The sequence below is a fragment of the Lycium barbarum genome, chromosome 8 (assembly GCF_019175385.1).
Source record: "Lycium barbarum isolate Lr01 chromosome 8, ASM1917538v2, whole genome shotgun sequence".
NCBI lineage: Eukaryota > Viridiplantae > Streptophyta > Magnoliopsida > Solanales > Solanaceae > Lycium > Lycium barbarum.
Genome location: NC_083344.1, coordinates 131,334,471 through 131,352,090, shown reverse-complemented (window position 1 = coordinate 131,352,090; position 17,620 = coordinate 131,334,471). Strand labels below are relative to the sequence as shown.

The following is a 17,620-nucleotide window of genomic DNA, read 5'->3' as shown; positions in this document are numbered from 1 at the left end:
AACAATCGTGAGTCATTATACATTATTCTCCTGAAGATCAATCATTTCTTATTTACCATTCACAAATAAAAATTAGAAAGTTCAGTGCATAATTCAAATGTGTAATTTATCTCGACAAATAGCAGAGAAGTTGTTAGCATGATACAACATTTGCTTCGGTTCTTCTTTCATAATTACAATGATATATTGTTAATAAGTACTTTTATCATTTATATCAATTTAGTGAAAATATTATCGTGTAGTCTCACATCATAAATGTATTTTCTTTAAAATTTAATTTAAATTCTACTAAAGTTTGTGTTATATAATTACACATCAAATTAATTTTTTGACCCATATATTTTTCTTTATTTCAAAATTTGTTCTTATTAATGTTAATTGGTTATACAATTTCTCAAATTGCAATTATTTTATTCTTTATTTTGTCAGCTTTTTAAATAAAAATTTGCTTGAATCTTTTACTTATATTACTAATACGTTGTATGTTCAAAACACGATTAATATAACAATGTGGTTTGTGCTTCGTATCCAAAACTTTATTATATTAATATTTGCTACGAATATAAAGTTTGCAAAAATTTATTAATACGTTTTAAAAGAGAAGAATTGTTTAAAAGGAAATTATTTTCCACTCTTTGAGACAAAACAATAGCAATATTTAAGCATTAGTTGATAATTTGAATTTTAATTCGATTAATTTAATGGTGTAAAATATTCTATTGTTAATGTATGTAAATTGGACCTAAACAATACTTTTTTTTTTTTTTTATCAAATTTTGATTTGGATAATTCTAAAATTAAATCAAATTTACATTAGTTCAAATTATTAAGTTAATTTTACACGTTTAAAATGAAACAAAGTAGAAATTTGATTTTTTTTTTACATGAGTTTAGATGTGGTGGGATTCATTTTTTTTTTAATTAAGTGGTGACTGATGACGATCCTATATTTCAACTATATTGAAACTCATGTTTCCATAGAGTTAAAAAAAAATGGAGTTTTTCATAGCAACTCCCTAGTTGTCACAAAATATAGGGTTCATGGCATCCCATAAAACTCATCACAAAAAGCAATAATTTTGGTAACGACATATTTATATAATTGCCACGAAAAGTAATATCTTAGAGATGATTGCATCTAGATTGCCACGAATATGCACTAAAATTTTCTTTTGGGAAAATGTTGGAGCATACATGCTTGTACGTTGTACACGTGACTTTCAATTAATTTCTTCCAAGAAAAAATTGAGTACACACAAATTTATTTTTGACAACTTCAATTTTGACTTTCTTCAAAGATTGTGTTCTCCCGTCAATCAAGATTGCAATGGACTTTGACCTAATTAATATTCTTATTTCTAAAGAAAATGAATTGAAACTCAACCACCAGGCCGGCATGCCAATTGGATACAGTAGCTAGAATTAGTCAATAATACAATTGGATGGGAATCATTCAATTACTATTTGAATATTTCTTTGTTCTTTTTTGGTATAAAAGAGGAAAAAAGATTTCGCAACATGCCAATTCTGACTTAATCACCGAATTAAGCAGCTAAATTAATGAAATTAGTAATAGTGACAACCAAACCATATAAATAAGTTAACACTGTATATAGATATTGCTTCTTATTATAATTGTTAAATTTTATTGCAGATGCATTATTAGCAGTACTATCTTCCCTACATAAAATTAGTTATTTCTTTTAGCAAGAAATTAAAAATAACGCACACCAAGCTCATTATTGAAATCTTAGCTTTGTTTTTAATTCAAGATACACTTCCTTTTTTCCCGATCTTTTTTTTTTTGGGGTGAGAGAATTGCTGCCTTATGATCTACTCCGCAAAGTCAAATAAAAAACGGAGTTATTGAGTTTTACTATATTAAGATTGCTTCCATCAACTTGTATCAAATAGCATTTTCCCACCATCCAATGTCCAGTACAACACACTGGCCCCCTACTAATCTAGATTCGTGTTGTGTTGAGTAAGACTCAGGGGTGTCAAATGGACGCGTTGGATTGAATTTGGGCGGGTCAAAATGGGATGAGTTAATAAACATTTTTTTTGTGCGGGGTGCCCTCCAAATGCATTGGTCTTTAATTTTTGCGCCTCAAATTGTTGGTCTTTAATTTTTACCTTTCACCTAAGACTCCTAGGTTCCGGGTTTGAACCCCCACTCAGTCAAAAAATTAAAAAAAAAATCTCCAGGTAGAACTTGGATTAGCAAGATAGATTTTTGCCTGCGAAATTCTACCTTAAGCAAAATTCTGCTTTAAGGCAGAATTTTAAGGTAAAATTCTGCCTTACCTTAAAGTAGAATTTGCTAAGGCATAACTTGCCTGCAAAACTCTACCTTAGATATAGTTTGCAGGCAAACTCTGCCTTAAGATAGATTTTTGCAGGCAAACTATGCTCGACGGGGTAGAGTTTATAGGCAATCTCTGCCTAGTGATTTTTTTTTCTTTTTTCGCTTGAGCAGAGATTCGAACCCGAAACCCTGAGGTTTTAGCCGAAGGGCAGAAGTTAAATACTTTCATTTTGATGGGCAAAAATTAAAGACCACCCCAAAATCCCAAAATAAGGGCATTACTGCGAATCGCCCGTTAATAAATAACCTACACAAAAGTTACTTCAACTGAATTGGGTTGCGTTGTTATGGTTTAAAGAGTAGGTCATAACCAACCCGCCCAATTTTTACTAAGTTTTTAATTTCCTTATTTTTTTTAAATAATTTTTGAGTACCTAATAAAACTATTTTATTTTTGTATTATAGCTATATATAACATATACGAAAAAAAAAAACCTTTGACAAGATTTTTCATGGGTCAATTTGGGCTTCATATCAGCCCAAATTTTTATGGGCTGAGCTAATAATTGGGTGGGTCAATGATCAGCCCAATCTTGACGGGTTGGCGGATCATGCTTTCATGATCTGATTTTGACAACCTTAGTAATAAGACTCATTAAAGAGGAAAGTACATGCATCTTACCATAATTTTTTTTCTCCATATTCCGGAGCTCAAATTCAATACCTCGGATTAAAAATAGAATCATATTATTCATCCCACCACAACTCCCTGTAGTGTTTCAAATAACATCAATTTGCTTTTTACAATTGTTGGAAGCTAAGCTTAAAGTTGGGAAGTGAAGTTTTCGTGCTTCATAGGAGTTTGTCCTCCTTTCCCAGATCTAATTTGCTTATGCATATAGATTTAAATTCTCATGAATCTTTCATATTCCCTCTATTTCAATTTATGTGAATCTCTTACTATTTGGGGAGTTTACGAGGTGCTTCTTTGACCATGTTTTTCTAATATTTTTTCTTAATTATTTAAATTATAAATTATCATGACTTATAATACTTTTTGTGTAGTTTCTGAATATATAAATTTTATTTTTATAAACTCAAAAAATCTATATCAAAATGCACGATCAAAGTTATGAAGTTTAACTCTCGTATTCCGAAAAGGTTCACATTAATTGAAACGGAAAGAGTACATCTCAGTTAACTAACATGTATCAATTAATTAACACTCTTAGGATTTTATATATCTCAGTTAATTAACACTCGACTAATTGGAACAAATATAAGCTACCATTTTTGTGTATATATATACACCGATGTAGCCTTTAGCCCGTTGTCTAAGATTAAAAAAGAAATTATTAAAACGATTCACAGTCCAATTCTTGTGGACTGGAGTCAGCTAAATATCACTTTGATTGATATCATTATTGTTATTGTTATTTTTTAATATTTAGGAAACATAATTGAGAACGTTGCGTGCAAAGTCAAATACCCCGAGTTTGACCAATTCAATACAGCTTACAACCTATGAGGAGGCAATGCTTCAACGGCAAGAAATGACTGAACTCGCCTTTATTTTTATATTTGATAATCAAAAAAGGTAACTTATTACTTTAATAATCAATCATTTATAGGAGCACTTCAATAATATCAGCACTTCCTAACCACATTTTTTTTAAAAAAATTCTTATCTGTTGTGAACTTGAAGTTCCCACATCGCTCGCACACGGGATTGTGTGCGTGCTTATAAGCAGGGCCTGAAGCCTTTACTTGTAGACGCGATTAAAACCGTGCGGAGCCTGAAGTCTCCAAAGCGGACAATGTCTACAATTTGTGTGCGTGCTTATAAGCAGGGCCTGAAGCCTTTACTTGTAGACGCGCATAAAACCGTGAGGAGCCTGAAGTCTCCAAAGCGGACAGTCTCTACAGGTTGGCTTCCCATGGGTGGCCCATGCTGGTCCCTACCTGCTAGACGCGTTTTAAAGCCGTGAGGTGCGCCAAAGCGGACAATATCTACAAGTTGTTTATAACACGTTATCAGCACGATGCTCGCGATGAGAGGGTGTGTTGTGAACTTGAAGTTCCCACATCGCTCGCACACGGGATTGTGTGCGTGCTTATAAGCAGGGCCTGAAGCCTTTACTTGTAGACGCGCATAAAACCATGAGGAGCCTGAAGTCTCCAAAGCGGACAGTCTCTACAAGTTGGCTTCCCATGGGTGGCCCATGCTGGTCCCTACCTGCTAGACGCGTTTTAAAGCCGTGAGGTGCGCCAAAGCGGACAATATCTACAAGCTGTTTATAACACGTTATCAGCACGATGATTTCCTTGAAGGAAATAACAATTAATATATTTCTTTATGAAGGATTTGATTATTATGTGTTTGAGCTTAGATACAAAATTCTCAGTTAATGATGAATCTCCCTGAAGGAGATGTTTGAAATATTGAAGTTTAGAATTCAATGTTTATTTCGTGACACCAGTAGTGTCGAAATTTGCTTTAATGGTACCAGAAGTATTTAAGAAATATTTGGTAATAGAAATTAATGATCAAAGGCTCCAGAAGAGCTAATTATTTATTTACAAGTATCATGACACTAGCAGTGTTCAAATAATATATGATTATGGTGAACAAATTGATGTCTCTCGAAGAGCTTATATATGATAGTACCATTCATCTCAAATCATAATTATTTCGATCGAAAAATAAATTATAGTAAACCTGAAGTTTACTAGCGAGAAAAATGGTCATCATATTGAGACTACAGATGATTGGAAGATTGAATATCTCCAACTTATTACGGGTAGGGTCACGTGTGTAAAGCGTTACCCGAGCATGATGAGATCGCATGTCACAATAAACCAGAAGTTTTTGACATAAAATTTCATGCAATAGTAAACCAGAAGTTTATTAAAAGACATAGCACTCGTCATAGTAAACTTGAAGTTTACGGGTACAGATAATTTTATCAGTTGACAAGACCATTTTGATCGTCCTGATTTAAATCTGATGTGCTAATTGAGTATTAAAAAAACATATTGAAGAACTAGAAGATTCTTCAAGAATTTGTTTGTGTTGCTTGTTCTTATGATAAGTTGATTTACACCAGCTAATGTTGGGACTGAATCCCCAAAATTCTAAAAAAATATAAAAGGTGAATGTGGGCCCCTTCACCTGCAATGTGATGTCTATCTATTTAAGACAGTCACATGTATGTTTATTGTCAACTGACAGTTTGACATTTACAAAGTTGCTTGCTCAAAATAATTGAGTTGGAAGCACAATTTTCAGAATATGTAATCAAGACAATCATCTTGATAATGCTGGTTTATATCTAAGTTGGTTTGGCATTGGATGCCTCCATAATACAACTAAACCATTGCTTATGAGAACAGAGTTTCAGATGTTGGTCTGAGATATGATATATTGCATACAACAACACTTGTATGCTTCAGATCAATAAATTTTGATAAATTCTCCCCTCATATTTGGTTCAGGGTCAGGAACTAGATATTTCCATCTTTTAGCATTTGATGTGCGGTACATGATTAATGGATATACCATGATGCACATAGATGGATTTTCCCAAAGAAAATGGGGACATATGTCACTAAAATAAGGGGGAGAGAATAAGCAGCTAAGAAATATGTTGTGAATTATCATCAGTATGATCCTCAGATAATTCAAGTCAAATGCTGGAAGCATTTGCTGACTCAACTATTTCATATTTCATCTACAAAATGCTCTTAATGTCCCTGAAGGACAAAGTCTACAGCGTGCATGGAGCATGGTAGACCAATCGGTTCCAAATATAATAATCCTTGAAAAAGGGAGGAGCAAATGATCATAATAAGGAGGCAATGTGCTCTTGAAGAGCTACGACATAACACTTCATAAACCTTATAGGAGGTTCAGGTACCTGAAAATAATGAAGTGATGAGATCTCAGTAAGTTATGTCGAATTGCGAACCGATACAACATGATATCTTGTCGACAATATACAATATAGCGCGCAATATTGTATAAGGTTGTGAGGATTTGATTTCTACGTCTCTTAAAGCATGTTGACGTAGAATAATTACCAAGTAAAATGATCCATCTTGGTAAACGTAATGTTTATTGGGCCAGCAGTCCAAACAACAGAAGATGTCACATTATTTATACTGATGGATGCTGTCACGGCCTATGTGGCTTACTTGATGAAATTTATATGAAAATTCCTGAAGGATATAAAATGCCTGAAGCATTTGGTTTAAAGTCTCGGGAAATGTATTCAATCAGATTACAAAGATCATTATATGGTTTAAAACAATCAGGGCGTATGTGGTATAATCGCCTAAGTGAGTACTTGATAAATGAAGGATATATAAGTGATGCCATTTGTCCATGTGTTTTTATTAAGAAAACAAAATCAGGGTTCATTATACTTGCTGTTTATGTTGATGACATAAACCTCATTGGAACTCCAGAAGAGATCCAAAAGGCGATTGAATATTTGAAGAAAGAATTTGAGATGAAAGATCTCGGAAAGACAAAACTCTGTCTTGGTCTGCAAATTGAACATTTCGCAAAAGGGGTCTTTATACATCAATCTGCCTATACTGAGAAAGTCTTAGATCGGTTTTACATGGACAATGCGCATCCTTTAAGTACTCCTATGGTTGTTCGCTCACTTGAAGTGAGCAAAGATCCGTTCCGACCTCAGGAAGAAAACGAAGAGCTACTTGGTCCTGAAGTACTATATCTTAGTGCAATAGGTGCACTTATGTATCTTGCTAATGCTACAAGACCTGACATAGCATTTTCTGTTAATTTGCTAGCAAGATATAGCTCTTCTCCTACACGGAGGCATTGGAACGGGATTAAGCATATATTGCGATATCTGAAGGGAACTAGCGATATGGGTCTGTTTTATACTAACAAAGGAAGTACAGATCTTGTTGGTTATGCAGATGCAGGTTATTTATCTGATCCACATAAAGCTCGATCTCAAACGGGCTATCTGTTTACATGCGGAGGTACTGCTATATCATGGCGATCGACCAAGCAGTCCATTGTTGCTACTTCTTCAAATCATGCTGAGATAATCGCTATTCATGAAGCAAGTAGAGAATGTATGTGGTTGAGATCAGTGATACATTTCATCAGAGAAAGATGTGGCTTGAAGTGTGATACAAAAATACCCACAGTATTATATGAAGATAATGCTGCATGCATAGCTCAATTAAAAGGAGGTTTCATAAAAGGAGATAGAACAAAGCACATTTCACCAAAGTTATTTTTCACACATGATCTCTAGAAGAATGGTGATATTGATGTGCAACAAATCCGTTCAAGTGACAATCCTGCAGATTTGTTCACTAAATCTTTGCCAACTTCAACTCTTGAGAAGATGATATTCAAGATTGGAATGCGAAGACTCCGACATCTGAATCTTGGTCTTCGTCAGGGGGAGTGAAATACGCGTTGTACTCTTTTTTCCTTAACCAAGTTTTGTCCCATTGGGTTTTCTTGGTAAGGTTTTTAATGAGGCAGCTCTCAAAGCGTATTTCTAGATATGTGCACTCTTTTTCCTTCATTAGGACTTTTTCCCACAGGGTTTTTTTTTAATAAGGTTTTAACGAGGTACATCATCTATTAATGGACATCCAAGGGGGAGTGTTATAAATATCCCAAGTAGTGGATATCCATTAAGTTATAAATATCCCAAAATATCTCAAAATATCCCATGTCCTGTTGCTCCTATAAATAGGATGCACAGATGCAATGTTGAAAGAGCAGAAGTAATATAATCTGAAATCTCTCTACATATTCTCTCTACATATTTCTTCTGTGTATTTACTTCATAGTTTTATTTTATAACACGTTATCAGCACGATGCTCGCGATGAGAGGGTGTGTTGTGAACTTGAAGTTCCCACATCGCTCGCACACGAGATTGTGTGCGTGCTTATAAGCAGGGCCTGAAGCCTTTACTTGTAGATGCGCATAAAACCGTGAGGAGCCTGAAGTCTCCAAAGCGGACAGTCTCTACAGGTTGGCTTCCCATGGGTGGCCCATGCTGGTCCCTACCTGCTAGACGCGTTTTAAAACCGTGAGGAGCCTGAAGCTCTAAAGCGGACAATGTCTACAAGTAGGGCCCAGAAGGTCCCCCTCCCTGTAAGACGCGTTTTAAAGCCGTGAGGTGCGCCAAAGCGGACAATATCTACAAGCTGTTTATAACATTATCTATTTAGAAAAGAATACTTTTTGTACACTATAAAAGTTTTTTTTTTCTTCTTAAATTATTATGTATTCAATTAAATACATCCGTGAAAACTTAAACAGTATGGTATAATTATATACAAATAAAATATCTAAGAAAAACAGCTGGACCCTCCAGAATAGTAGGACAAAAAGAGTCTATTAGCTTAATGAAGAGTAGGAGAACTTGATCATATTTTTTTCCCATAGGCAGTATGAGGAGAGTTAGCTAAAGGAATTAAGACTTTTGTGGTTGAAACGCCCTCATCCTAATTAAATTTAATAAAAAATCAATAATATTAATGTTTAACAAAATATAATCAATAACAAGAATGTCAATATGTTGTTGTACTTTAAAAAAGGGTACCAAACTAATTAAAACTAAATTTTAAAAATAAAGCAATATGAAGTAATATCCCATGAGTAGATTGAGTATAATTTTGTTCTCAATCCACAAACAGAATGACTTCCAAAGTAAGTAAATAAAAAAGAGACGAAACAACTTTTTTGCTAAAATAATGCATGTGTTGCATTGGTTTTAACATGTTTATGCCAAAATAGAAGCAAAAGAAATTGGAAACAACGGAGACACTGTAATGCCATCTAATGGAGGAATAATAAAGTGAATATTTTTTCACAAAAAAGGCAACATACTTTACTACTACTATTAATAGTAAATAATAGGAAACTTTTGAACAGTAAGGTGTATTTATTTATTTATTGTCTACTGCATGTTTATACTCTGTTCTAGAAGTCGATATATTTGTCAACATGCATTTGCTACAGTCATTATTATCTTTCTAGATTTTTAATCTGTTCACTGAAATTAAAATTCTCATTTATTAGGTTCTTCTTTTCCTCCCTTTTTCAACCCAAAAGCTACAATTTCATAATTTCCATGTTTTACAAGGACTTAAACCCATGCCTCAAGTGTTAAGTACTAACTAAGATTTGAATTCCATTTTGTACATATTTAATATCCTTTACAGAAATATAGAGCTTAGACCAAAATTACTAAATTCTACCGAACCTACGTGTTATATGCTACCTCCTCCCCTGATTTAACTCATCATTATTAATTTCAATAATATAATTCATCACTATTAATCTCAAATTAACTTATTCACCAACCAAACAACCTTTAAGAAATCAAACATTATTGGAGGGAGGGTGAGACAGTGGATCAGGTGATGACAAAAGAGATGAGGTGGTGCACTTTTGTAAACACAATTGATTAATAACCAATGCTTTTTCACCGATATGCATTTGTTACAAAAAGATGACATTTTTTAATAATAAGCAAAATATATACCCTCCGTGTCACCTAATGTGAACCTATTTAATTTGACACAGAGTTTAAAAAAAAAAAAACTTTTAAACTTGTGATGTTAAATGAGTCAGATATATTTTGTGTGTTATAGAAAGTTGTCATATTTTTTAGCATGAACTAAAAAAAATAGATTCACGTAAGTTGAAACGGAGCGGGAGTATATAAAAATACCCCATTTTGTTTATACCAATGTGGTTTTGATTGGACAAATTTGGGTAAAACAAAGAAGAGGTCAGAAAAATACATTCACAAGAGTTGAGCAACGTGCATAGGTGGGAAGTTTCCATGGAACTACTTTTGACCTTTGCTCTTTGTCTACCTTCTTGTTTATAATTGTCTTTCTTCACACCTTAATTTCCTGTTCAGATCTTATTTCATCCACAAACACTTTGATTTTTTTCATTTCTTAAGATCATCAGACCTTTACAAAAACCTCAGGGTTTATTGTTCCTTTTTACCTCAAATTGGGTTTTGTTGAGATCTGAGATTTTTCTTAGGTTGTATTGAAGTTTTTGAGGATTTAAGGTAACCCCACTTGCTCTTTTCTTGATTTCTATGTAAATCATTTATCAAAATTGGATCTTGATTGAAGTTTGACTAGTATAGTTGCAATCTTGAGAGACCCTTTTGGTGGTTTAGCTGTGAAAGTTGAGATTTTTGTGTACTGATTTGGTTGGGAAAGCTGAAATTTTGAGACCCTTTTAGTATTAGGTGAAGATAAAGAAAATTGGATCTTCACCTTTGAGAATTTGGAGCTTTTGTTGTATTAGTTTGGTGGGAAAGTTAAGATCTTGAGACCCTTTTGGTGCTTTAGCTGTGAAAGTTGAGATTTTGTTGTACTGATTTGGTTGAGAAAGCTAAGATTTTGAGAACCTTTTAGTTTTAGGTGAAGATAAGGAAAATTGGATCTTCACCTTTGAGAATTTGGGTTTTTTGTTATAGTAGTTTGGTGGGAAAGTTAAGATCTTGAGACCCTTTTTGGCTTTTGAAGATCTGTTCCAATGGGTAATTGTTGTGCAGTACCACAAACTTCAGATGCAGAGGTGAAGAAAAGGGGAAAAAATAAGCCAAATCCATTTTCTGTTGACTATGCTCCTGGGAATGGTGGAAACAAGTCCTATGTGTTGGATAATCCAACTGGCACGGATATTGAGGCTGCGTATGAGCTCGGGCGTGAGCTCGGGCGAGGTGAATTTGGGATTACATATTTGTCTACTGATAAAGCAACTGGTGGTGTGTATGCTTGTAAATCAATATCCAAGAAGAAACTTAGGACTCGAGTGGATATCGAGGATGTAAGGAGAGAAGTTGAGATCATGAAGCATTTGCCTAAGCATCCTAATATTGTTACCTTAAAGGATACTTATGAGGATGATAATGCAGTCCATATAGTTATGGAGTTGTGTGAGGGTGGTGAACTGTTTGATCGGATCGTTGCAAGGGGGCATTATACTGAGAGAGCAGCAGCTGCTGTCACTCGCACAATTGTTGAAGTGATTCTGGTAAAGATTTGCTTTTTCTTGTTTTTAAGATAAGCTGTGTTATTCCTTAATTATTTAATGGTCTACTCTTAATGGTGTTGTTTAGATTTGAACCATCTGTTAGTTAAGTAAAACGGGGGAATTGGCACAACAGCTTAATGAATTGCCATGATTGCTTTATATGCTTTTAGGGTGCTAGTGATATATGAATGTGTTTAATCATGTGGAGGAATGAGGAAAATGACATTTTTGTGGAGTAATTGGTTTATGCTTTCTTTGTTGTATCAGAGAATTGTGCCGTTTTCAGTAAAAAGAGATCAACTATATGAGACCTGTAAAAGGAAAGATATTAACTGCTTGACAAGATGCAAATTCACCAAAATGTTTGAATTGTTTCCAAACATGGCTGGTTAGTTATTCGATATTGAATTACTTTCTTTTTGTTTGGGTTTCCAGATGTGCCATAAGCATGGGGTGATGCATCGTGACCTCAAACCTGAAAACTTCTTGTTTGAAAACAAGAAAGAGACAGCACCATTGAAGGCAATTGATTTTGGTCTCTCAGTATTCTTTAAGCCTGGTAAATTTCTTACTCCAATATATATATCTTTCTCTCCTCTCTTGAGCCGAGGGTCTTTCGGAAACAGTCGCCCTACCTTTCAAGGTGGGGGTTAGCTCTGCGTACACTCTACCCTCCCCAGACCCCACATAGTGGGATTATACTGGGCTTGTTGTTGTTGTTGTTGTATATTCACTGTTTAGCCTGTCATATTGGTTTACAGGTGAGAGATTTAATGAAATTGTGGGAAGTCCGTACTATATGGCTCCTGAGGTGCTGAAGAGAGACTATGGTCCAGAAGTGGATGTATGGAGTGCTGGAGTAATTCTCTACATCTTGCTGTGTGGTGTCCCGCCATTTTGGGCAGGTTAGTGTTAAAGTTATTGGTAATTCACATTACAAAATGTTTTGCATGTTATTCTTGCCCCCCGTTCACTCTCCATATTTCAGTATTAGGATCATTAACTCTTTTCTTTCTTTTGTGGGGGGGGGGGGGGGGGGGGTTTACTAAAGGGGACTTAATACTCCTTGACAATTCTATTGGGGAAGAATTGTTGAAACAGAACGGTCGAAGTTTGTTGCATCTTAGGGAGAATAGTGCACTTTTACTGTCATTCCTAAAACATAATGGAAATCTACTTCACCAGACTATTTGGTGATGCAAACGCTTTATTCCATATTCTCTTGTTGCTCATATTATTTATCAAGGGAAAATAATTGTTCCGCGTCTACAGTCTTGTCTCTGAGACAAGTCTTAAAATGAGATTTTTAGAGTAAAAACGACAACTCTTAGTGATGATGATTATATGCAATGCATGATATTTACCTATAAATGTATCTTGACTTGCTTCAATTTATCTGTAGTTGACCCCCTTGCCTTGTAACTTGATACTTTGAACTTCGAAAATAGCTTGCTCCGTTTTTATAGCATTCTTAAATAAACGTTGCTCATGAAGAAATTTTCTCATTGAAGTTTCTTTTGGTATATAAATTGGTGATCCTAATAATATGTTTCCAAGCAAACTGTGATTGGCAAATCAATTATGCCAGGTCCTTTAGTTTTTACTTCATAATAACAGTAGAAAAGAAGAAGGTTATCTAGCGGTTCTAATATTTTATCAATCAACTGTTAAATACTAGTACTGATTTTGTTATGGTCGGCATAGTGTTTATATAATTTCGTTTTCTATCATTGCAGAAACTGAACAAGGAGTTGCTCAAGCGATCATTCGTTCTGTTGTGAATTTCAAAAGGGACCCTTGGCCTAAGGTCTCCGACAATGCAAAAGACCTTGTGAAGAAGATGCTTAACCCTGACCCTAGCAAGAGGCTTACTGCTCAAGAAGTTCTAGGTAAAGCACTGCCTAAAAGAGTTCTCTTGATTTACTTTGTATGCCATATGAAAATTCCTTATTCCTTTTCAAAGCAATGACATTTTTGCTCCCTGACTGCCTATAGATCATCCCTGGATACAAAATGCAAAGAAGGCTCCAAATGTTTCTTTGGGTGAAACAGTGAAAGCAAGGCTCAAGCAATTTTCTATGATGAACAAGCTAAAGAAAAGAGCTTTAAGGGTGCGATTCCAACTCTTTGTAAAATGAGCAAGAGATTGATCATTGATGTTTCTTCTATTCTTTCTTTCTTTACTGTGAATGTTTTTCTCATAAATTGCATTTCTACCTCACAGGTGATTGCTGAGCATTTGACGGTGGACGAAGTGGCTGGAATAAAGGAGGGATTCCAATTGATGGATGTAGGTAACAAAGGGAAGATTGACGTTAACGAGTTGAGAGTTGGGTTGCAGAAACTTGGCCATCAAATTCCGGAATCTGATGTACAGATTCTTATGGATGTTGTAAGTATTGAATTCTGTGTTGTATTTGACTTGTCTTCCTCTTTTATTACCTAGTTGAATGTTTCAACCATCTCGAAACAACAAAATAGGACGAAATAAATTCATAATCTACTGCTGCTATTAGGTTTCCCGCACCCAATCAAAGTAGTTAAATGACATATTCCTTAAAAAATGACTTGTATAACTACATAAGAACATTAGCCACGGCATTATAAAACTACTTTGGAGGAACACAGGAAACTAATCAGTGATATGTTTCACAGGGTGATGTTGATAAAGATGGATTTTTGGACTACGGGGAGTTTGTAGCAATTTCAGTCCACCTAAGAAAGATGGCAAATGAGGAGCACCTGAAGAGAGCATTTGACTTTTTTGATAAGAACCAAAATGGATATATAGAAATTGAGGAGTTAAGGGAGGCCTTAGATGACGAGATTGAAACCAACAGCGAAGAAGTTATCAATGCTATTATGCAAGATGTAGACACTGACAAGGTCAGCAATATATACTTATATTCTGTGTGTTCTATGTTCTGTTTCCTTGTGTTTTTTGTTTTATTGTGGATTGGGAAAAAAATGACTTTGTCATGCATCATTACATTTTGTGCTTACATTTCATTCTCTTGCAGGATGGACGGATAAGTTACGATGAGTTCTCTACAATGATGAAGGCTGGCACAGATTGGAGGAAGGCGTCAAGACAGTATTCACGAGAACGATATAATAGTCTCAGCTTGAAACTAATGCAGGACGGATCCTTACAAAGCTAGATAACTTAAGCCAAAGAGTTTGAAATCTTGAAGAGAACTCACCTTTTGGCTCTCTAAATTCTTCTCCGCTTTCCTGTTCAACTATCGTTCTGCCATTTTTTTTTTATGTTTATGTGAATTTTCTTCTGGGGTTGGATAAATATCAGGTCCCCAACATTCATGTGTTCTTTGAGTTGTAATCATGTTGTGGTTTTTCTTTCTTTTTCTCTTGGACGATCCGAGGAAATATGATTAAGGATAGAAAAGGTGATTATTGTGGTTGTATATAGGTTGACATGTATGCTTCAATTATTCAGTTATGGAGATTAATTATTTAATGAACAGAGCATTTCTGATTCAAAACACTCTGCTCTTCATTCCTTCTTTCTACTTTTTAATTTCTCGGATTGCATGTAACAGTTTGTGAGACTGTTTTACATATATATGATTTGTGTACGCATACATTTGACCTGGGATTTTATCCGACACGCTCGGTACTCATGGTCAATAATTGATTTTTTATTGACTTGATTATATGAAAGAATTTCACCTACATATCCGTGAATAAAGAGCAACTCTGTTTACAATATGCATTTATCAAAACTACCTACTTTATTTCAGAAAAAGAAACAAGAAGCAGACTATACAAAGTGATAAATTCCTAGTCTTGCAAATATTGCCAACTGAAGTCTGCTGCAATAACATCATTATCAGAACCCAATAATTCCTCAATTGAGAAGCACATGTCGCTGTTCATAGCTAAGGCTGTAATTGGATCAGCAAAATAATCTGATGATTGTATCATATCAGTAAAAGTAATAGGTGTTGTCTCTTCAAGATTCTGCACTTGGTTCACTTGCTCTTCACAACATGTTGACCACTGATCAGGCATAAATAGTGCTGCATTATTTCCTTCATTAAGTACCATAGGAGCACTTCCTTGAGCCGCTGGACACATGACGATCTGCTCATGAAGGTGGTGATCATATCCAGATTCATCGATGCAGATAGGAAACTGGGATGGTGTTGCAGTATTTGATCTTCCTGCAGGTAATGAACTAAGGTACTCGTACTCCTTTCTATCAAAATTATCAATATTGTTCATCATCTGATCAACTAATGTTGATGAAACAGTAGCGCTTGTATCACATTCAACATTATTGTCTTGTAATTGCAACTGAAAGTCTGTATCAGATGATGTGAATTGACTTAAAGCACACGGATCGTGAATATTTGCTGTTCCTTCGTCTGAAGAACTTGTGACATAGTCAATATGATTTTGAGCAAAAGGTGCCATCTCTTCAATATTCAGCACTTGACTGATCACTTGTTCACTGTTTTGGTCTTGTTGCAACTCATGAAACGCATTATAATCAAATGATGATGTGAATTGATCTGAATTCGGACGGAAATCGTGAGAATTTGTCCCTTGATCCTCGGAAGAACTTGTAACATAGTCAAGATCATGTTTTTGAGTTATCGAATGCATGACATTCATAACAGCATCAACGTCGTTTCCCCTGGAAAATTCCACAGGCATATAATTTCCTGATTCCTTATGATCATGCGCATGCACAATTTTACGCTTAATGCAACACAAAACATAGTCCTCATGCTTAATCAAACGTCGTTGCCTTAACACCTTCAATATTTTCTCATCAAGACTATACTCTTTCATATTCCAAACAATGTTATTGACCTGATCACCATCTTCTTCATATCGATAACTTTTCTTGATCCCAACTAACTTTGACCCTTTATAAACTGATTTACCTCTATCAAGCCCTTTCCACCAACTGCCTCCTCCAATCAACCTACGATTAAACCTTAAACCGTCCGATTTTTTTCTCTTCAACTTAGTAAGGAAATATTTTACCTTTTTAGTATCCTCATCCCCTCGCAATGAACTAGAACTGTCTTCAAATATCTCCCATGGCTTCTTATTCCCATAAAGATCCTCAAGTTGAATATTATCACACGTGAAATTCTTGCAAGTAACGAATTTGAGTAGATAGTGTATAAGATCTTCATCAATGGGTCGAAACCTAATTCCTAGTCCCAGTACTGGATATTGTGATGAATTTTGGATTGTTTCGTTGATATTCATGTTTTGTTTTCAGTAGAGGAAACTACCTGAAACAAAATATTCTTGCTGGATGTTAAGAACACTCTTTGAAGAAGGAAATTAAAAGCTTTTTATTCTAATACGTAAAATATTTGGCCTAGTTGATACTACTTATATATACGTAGGGTTGGGCTATATAGCCTATAGCGCGGGAAGTAAATGGAAACTGAGTTTAACAAGAATTAGGAAACTTTTGTTAATTGCCAAAAAAATAAATTAGGAAGCTTTTGTTAATTGCCAAAAAAATAAATTAGGAAACTTTTGTTAATTGCCAAAAAAAGAATTAGGGAAACTTCAAATGCAATTTTATTCCTCTAATGTCACTTATTTGTAAATGCAATTTTATGCTTTACATTTCAAAGGCAAATACTAAAACCACCCTTACAATGAAAACATACGATAACCACCCTTATATTTTAAAACTAAATACGTAAACCGCTATATAATGGAAATTCTACACAAAAGTATTTTGCGTGATTTCCACTATAATAAATGATATATGTTTTCATTTTCTAAATTTTGAATCTATATGTAACAAAGTAAATTTAAAATAATTTGAAGTGAGACAGTCAAATAAGAAACGAGAAATTTCCTTTGTATTAAATATTTTAGCATTTACAAGATGCAAGTATATTAGTAGCAACCGACATATCTTATCAAATTTTCTGTATAAGAATTTTAAAGGTGCGTATTCTAGAAAATGTTTATTCCCCAACTCAAAGTGTAACTAAAAATATTTAAATTGGTGAATAATTTCTTAGTGTTTATTCTCTTTTATAAGTTTTATAAAATTTGATATGTATGAATTTTCAATTAAACTTAGTTTCATTTTAAATATTTCACTTCAATTTATACGATCTACTTAGTTACAGATATTACCCCTTATATTTCAAAACTAAATACTTAATCCCCCATGTAGTATGAACATACTATGTAAGTTGATATCTGTGTATGATTTTTGTTATATAAGGGTTA

General features: G+C 34.4%; 1 protein-coding gene across 1 annotated transcript; it reads left to right on the top strand.

Moving 5' to 3' along the window:
• Positions 1-10,092: 10,092 nt before the first annotated feature.
• On the top strand, positions 10,093-14,883 carry LOC132607492 (calcium-dependent protein kinase 32-like). The gene is made up of 8 exons (XM_060321480.1): positions 10,093-11,380; positions 11,816-11,939; positions 12,142-12,285; positions 13,117-13,269; positions 13,376-13,491; positions 13,605-13,772; positions 14,036-14,266; positions 14,401-14,883. The coding sequence occupies exons 1-8, from the start codon at positions 10,880-10,882 to the stop codon at positions 14,539-14,541; spliced, it is 1,578 nt and encodes a 525-aa protein (XP_060177463.1). The 5' UTR covers positions 10,093-10,879; the 3' UTR covers positions 14,542-14,883.
• Positions 14,884-17,620: the final 2,737 nt, after the last annotated feature.

Excerpts from the sequence above, each read along its gene's own strand:
- LOC132607492 (XM_060321480.1), top strand. The coding sequence starts at position 10,880 with ATGGGTAATTGTTGTGCAGTACCACAAACTTCAGATGCAGAGGTGAAG. Across the intron at positions 11,381-11,815 it reads CAATTGTTGAAGTGATTCTG|ATGTGCCATAAGCATGGGGT; the intron begins GTAAAGATTTGC and ends TTGGGTTTCCAG. Across the intron at positions 14,267-14,400 it reads AAGATGTAGACACTGACAAG|GATGGACGGATAAGTTACGA; the intron begins GTCAGCAATATA and ends ATTCTCTTGCAG.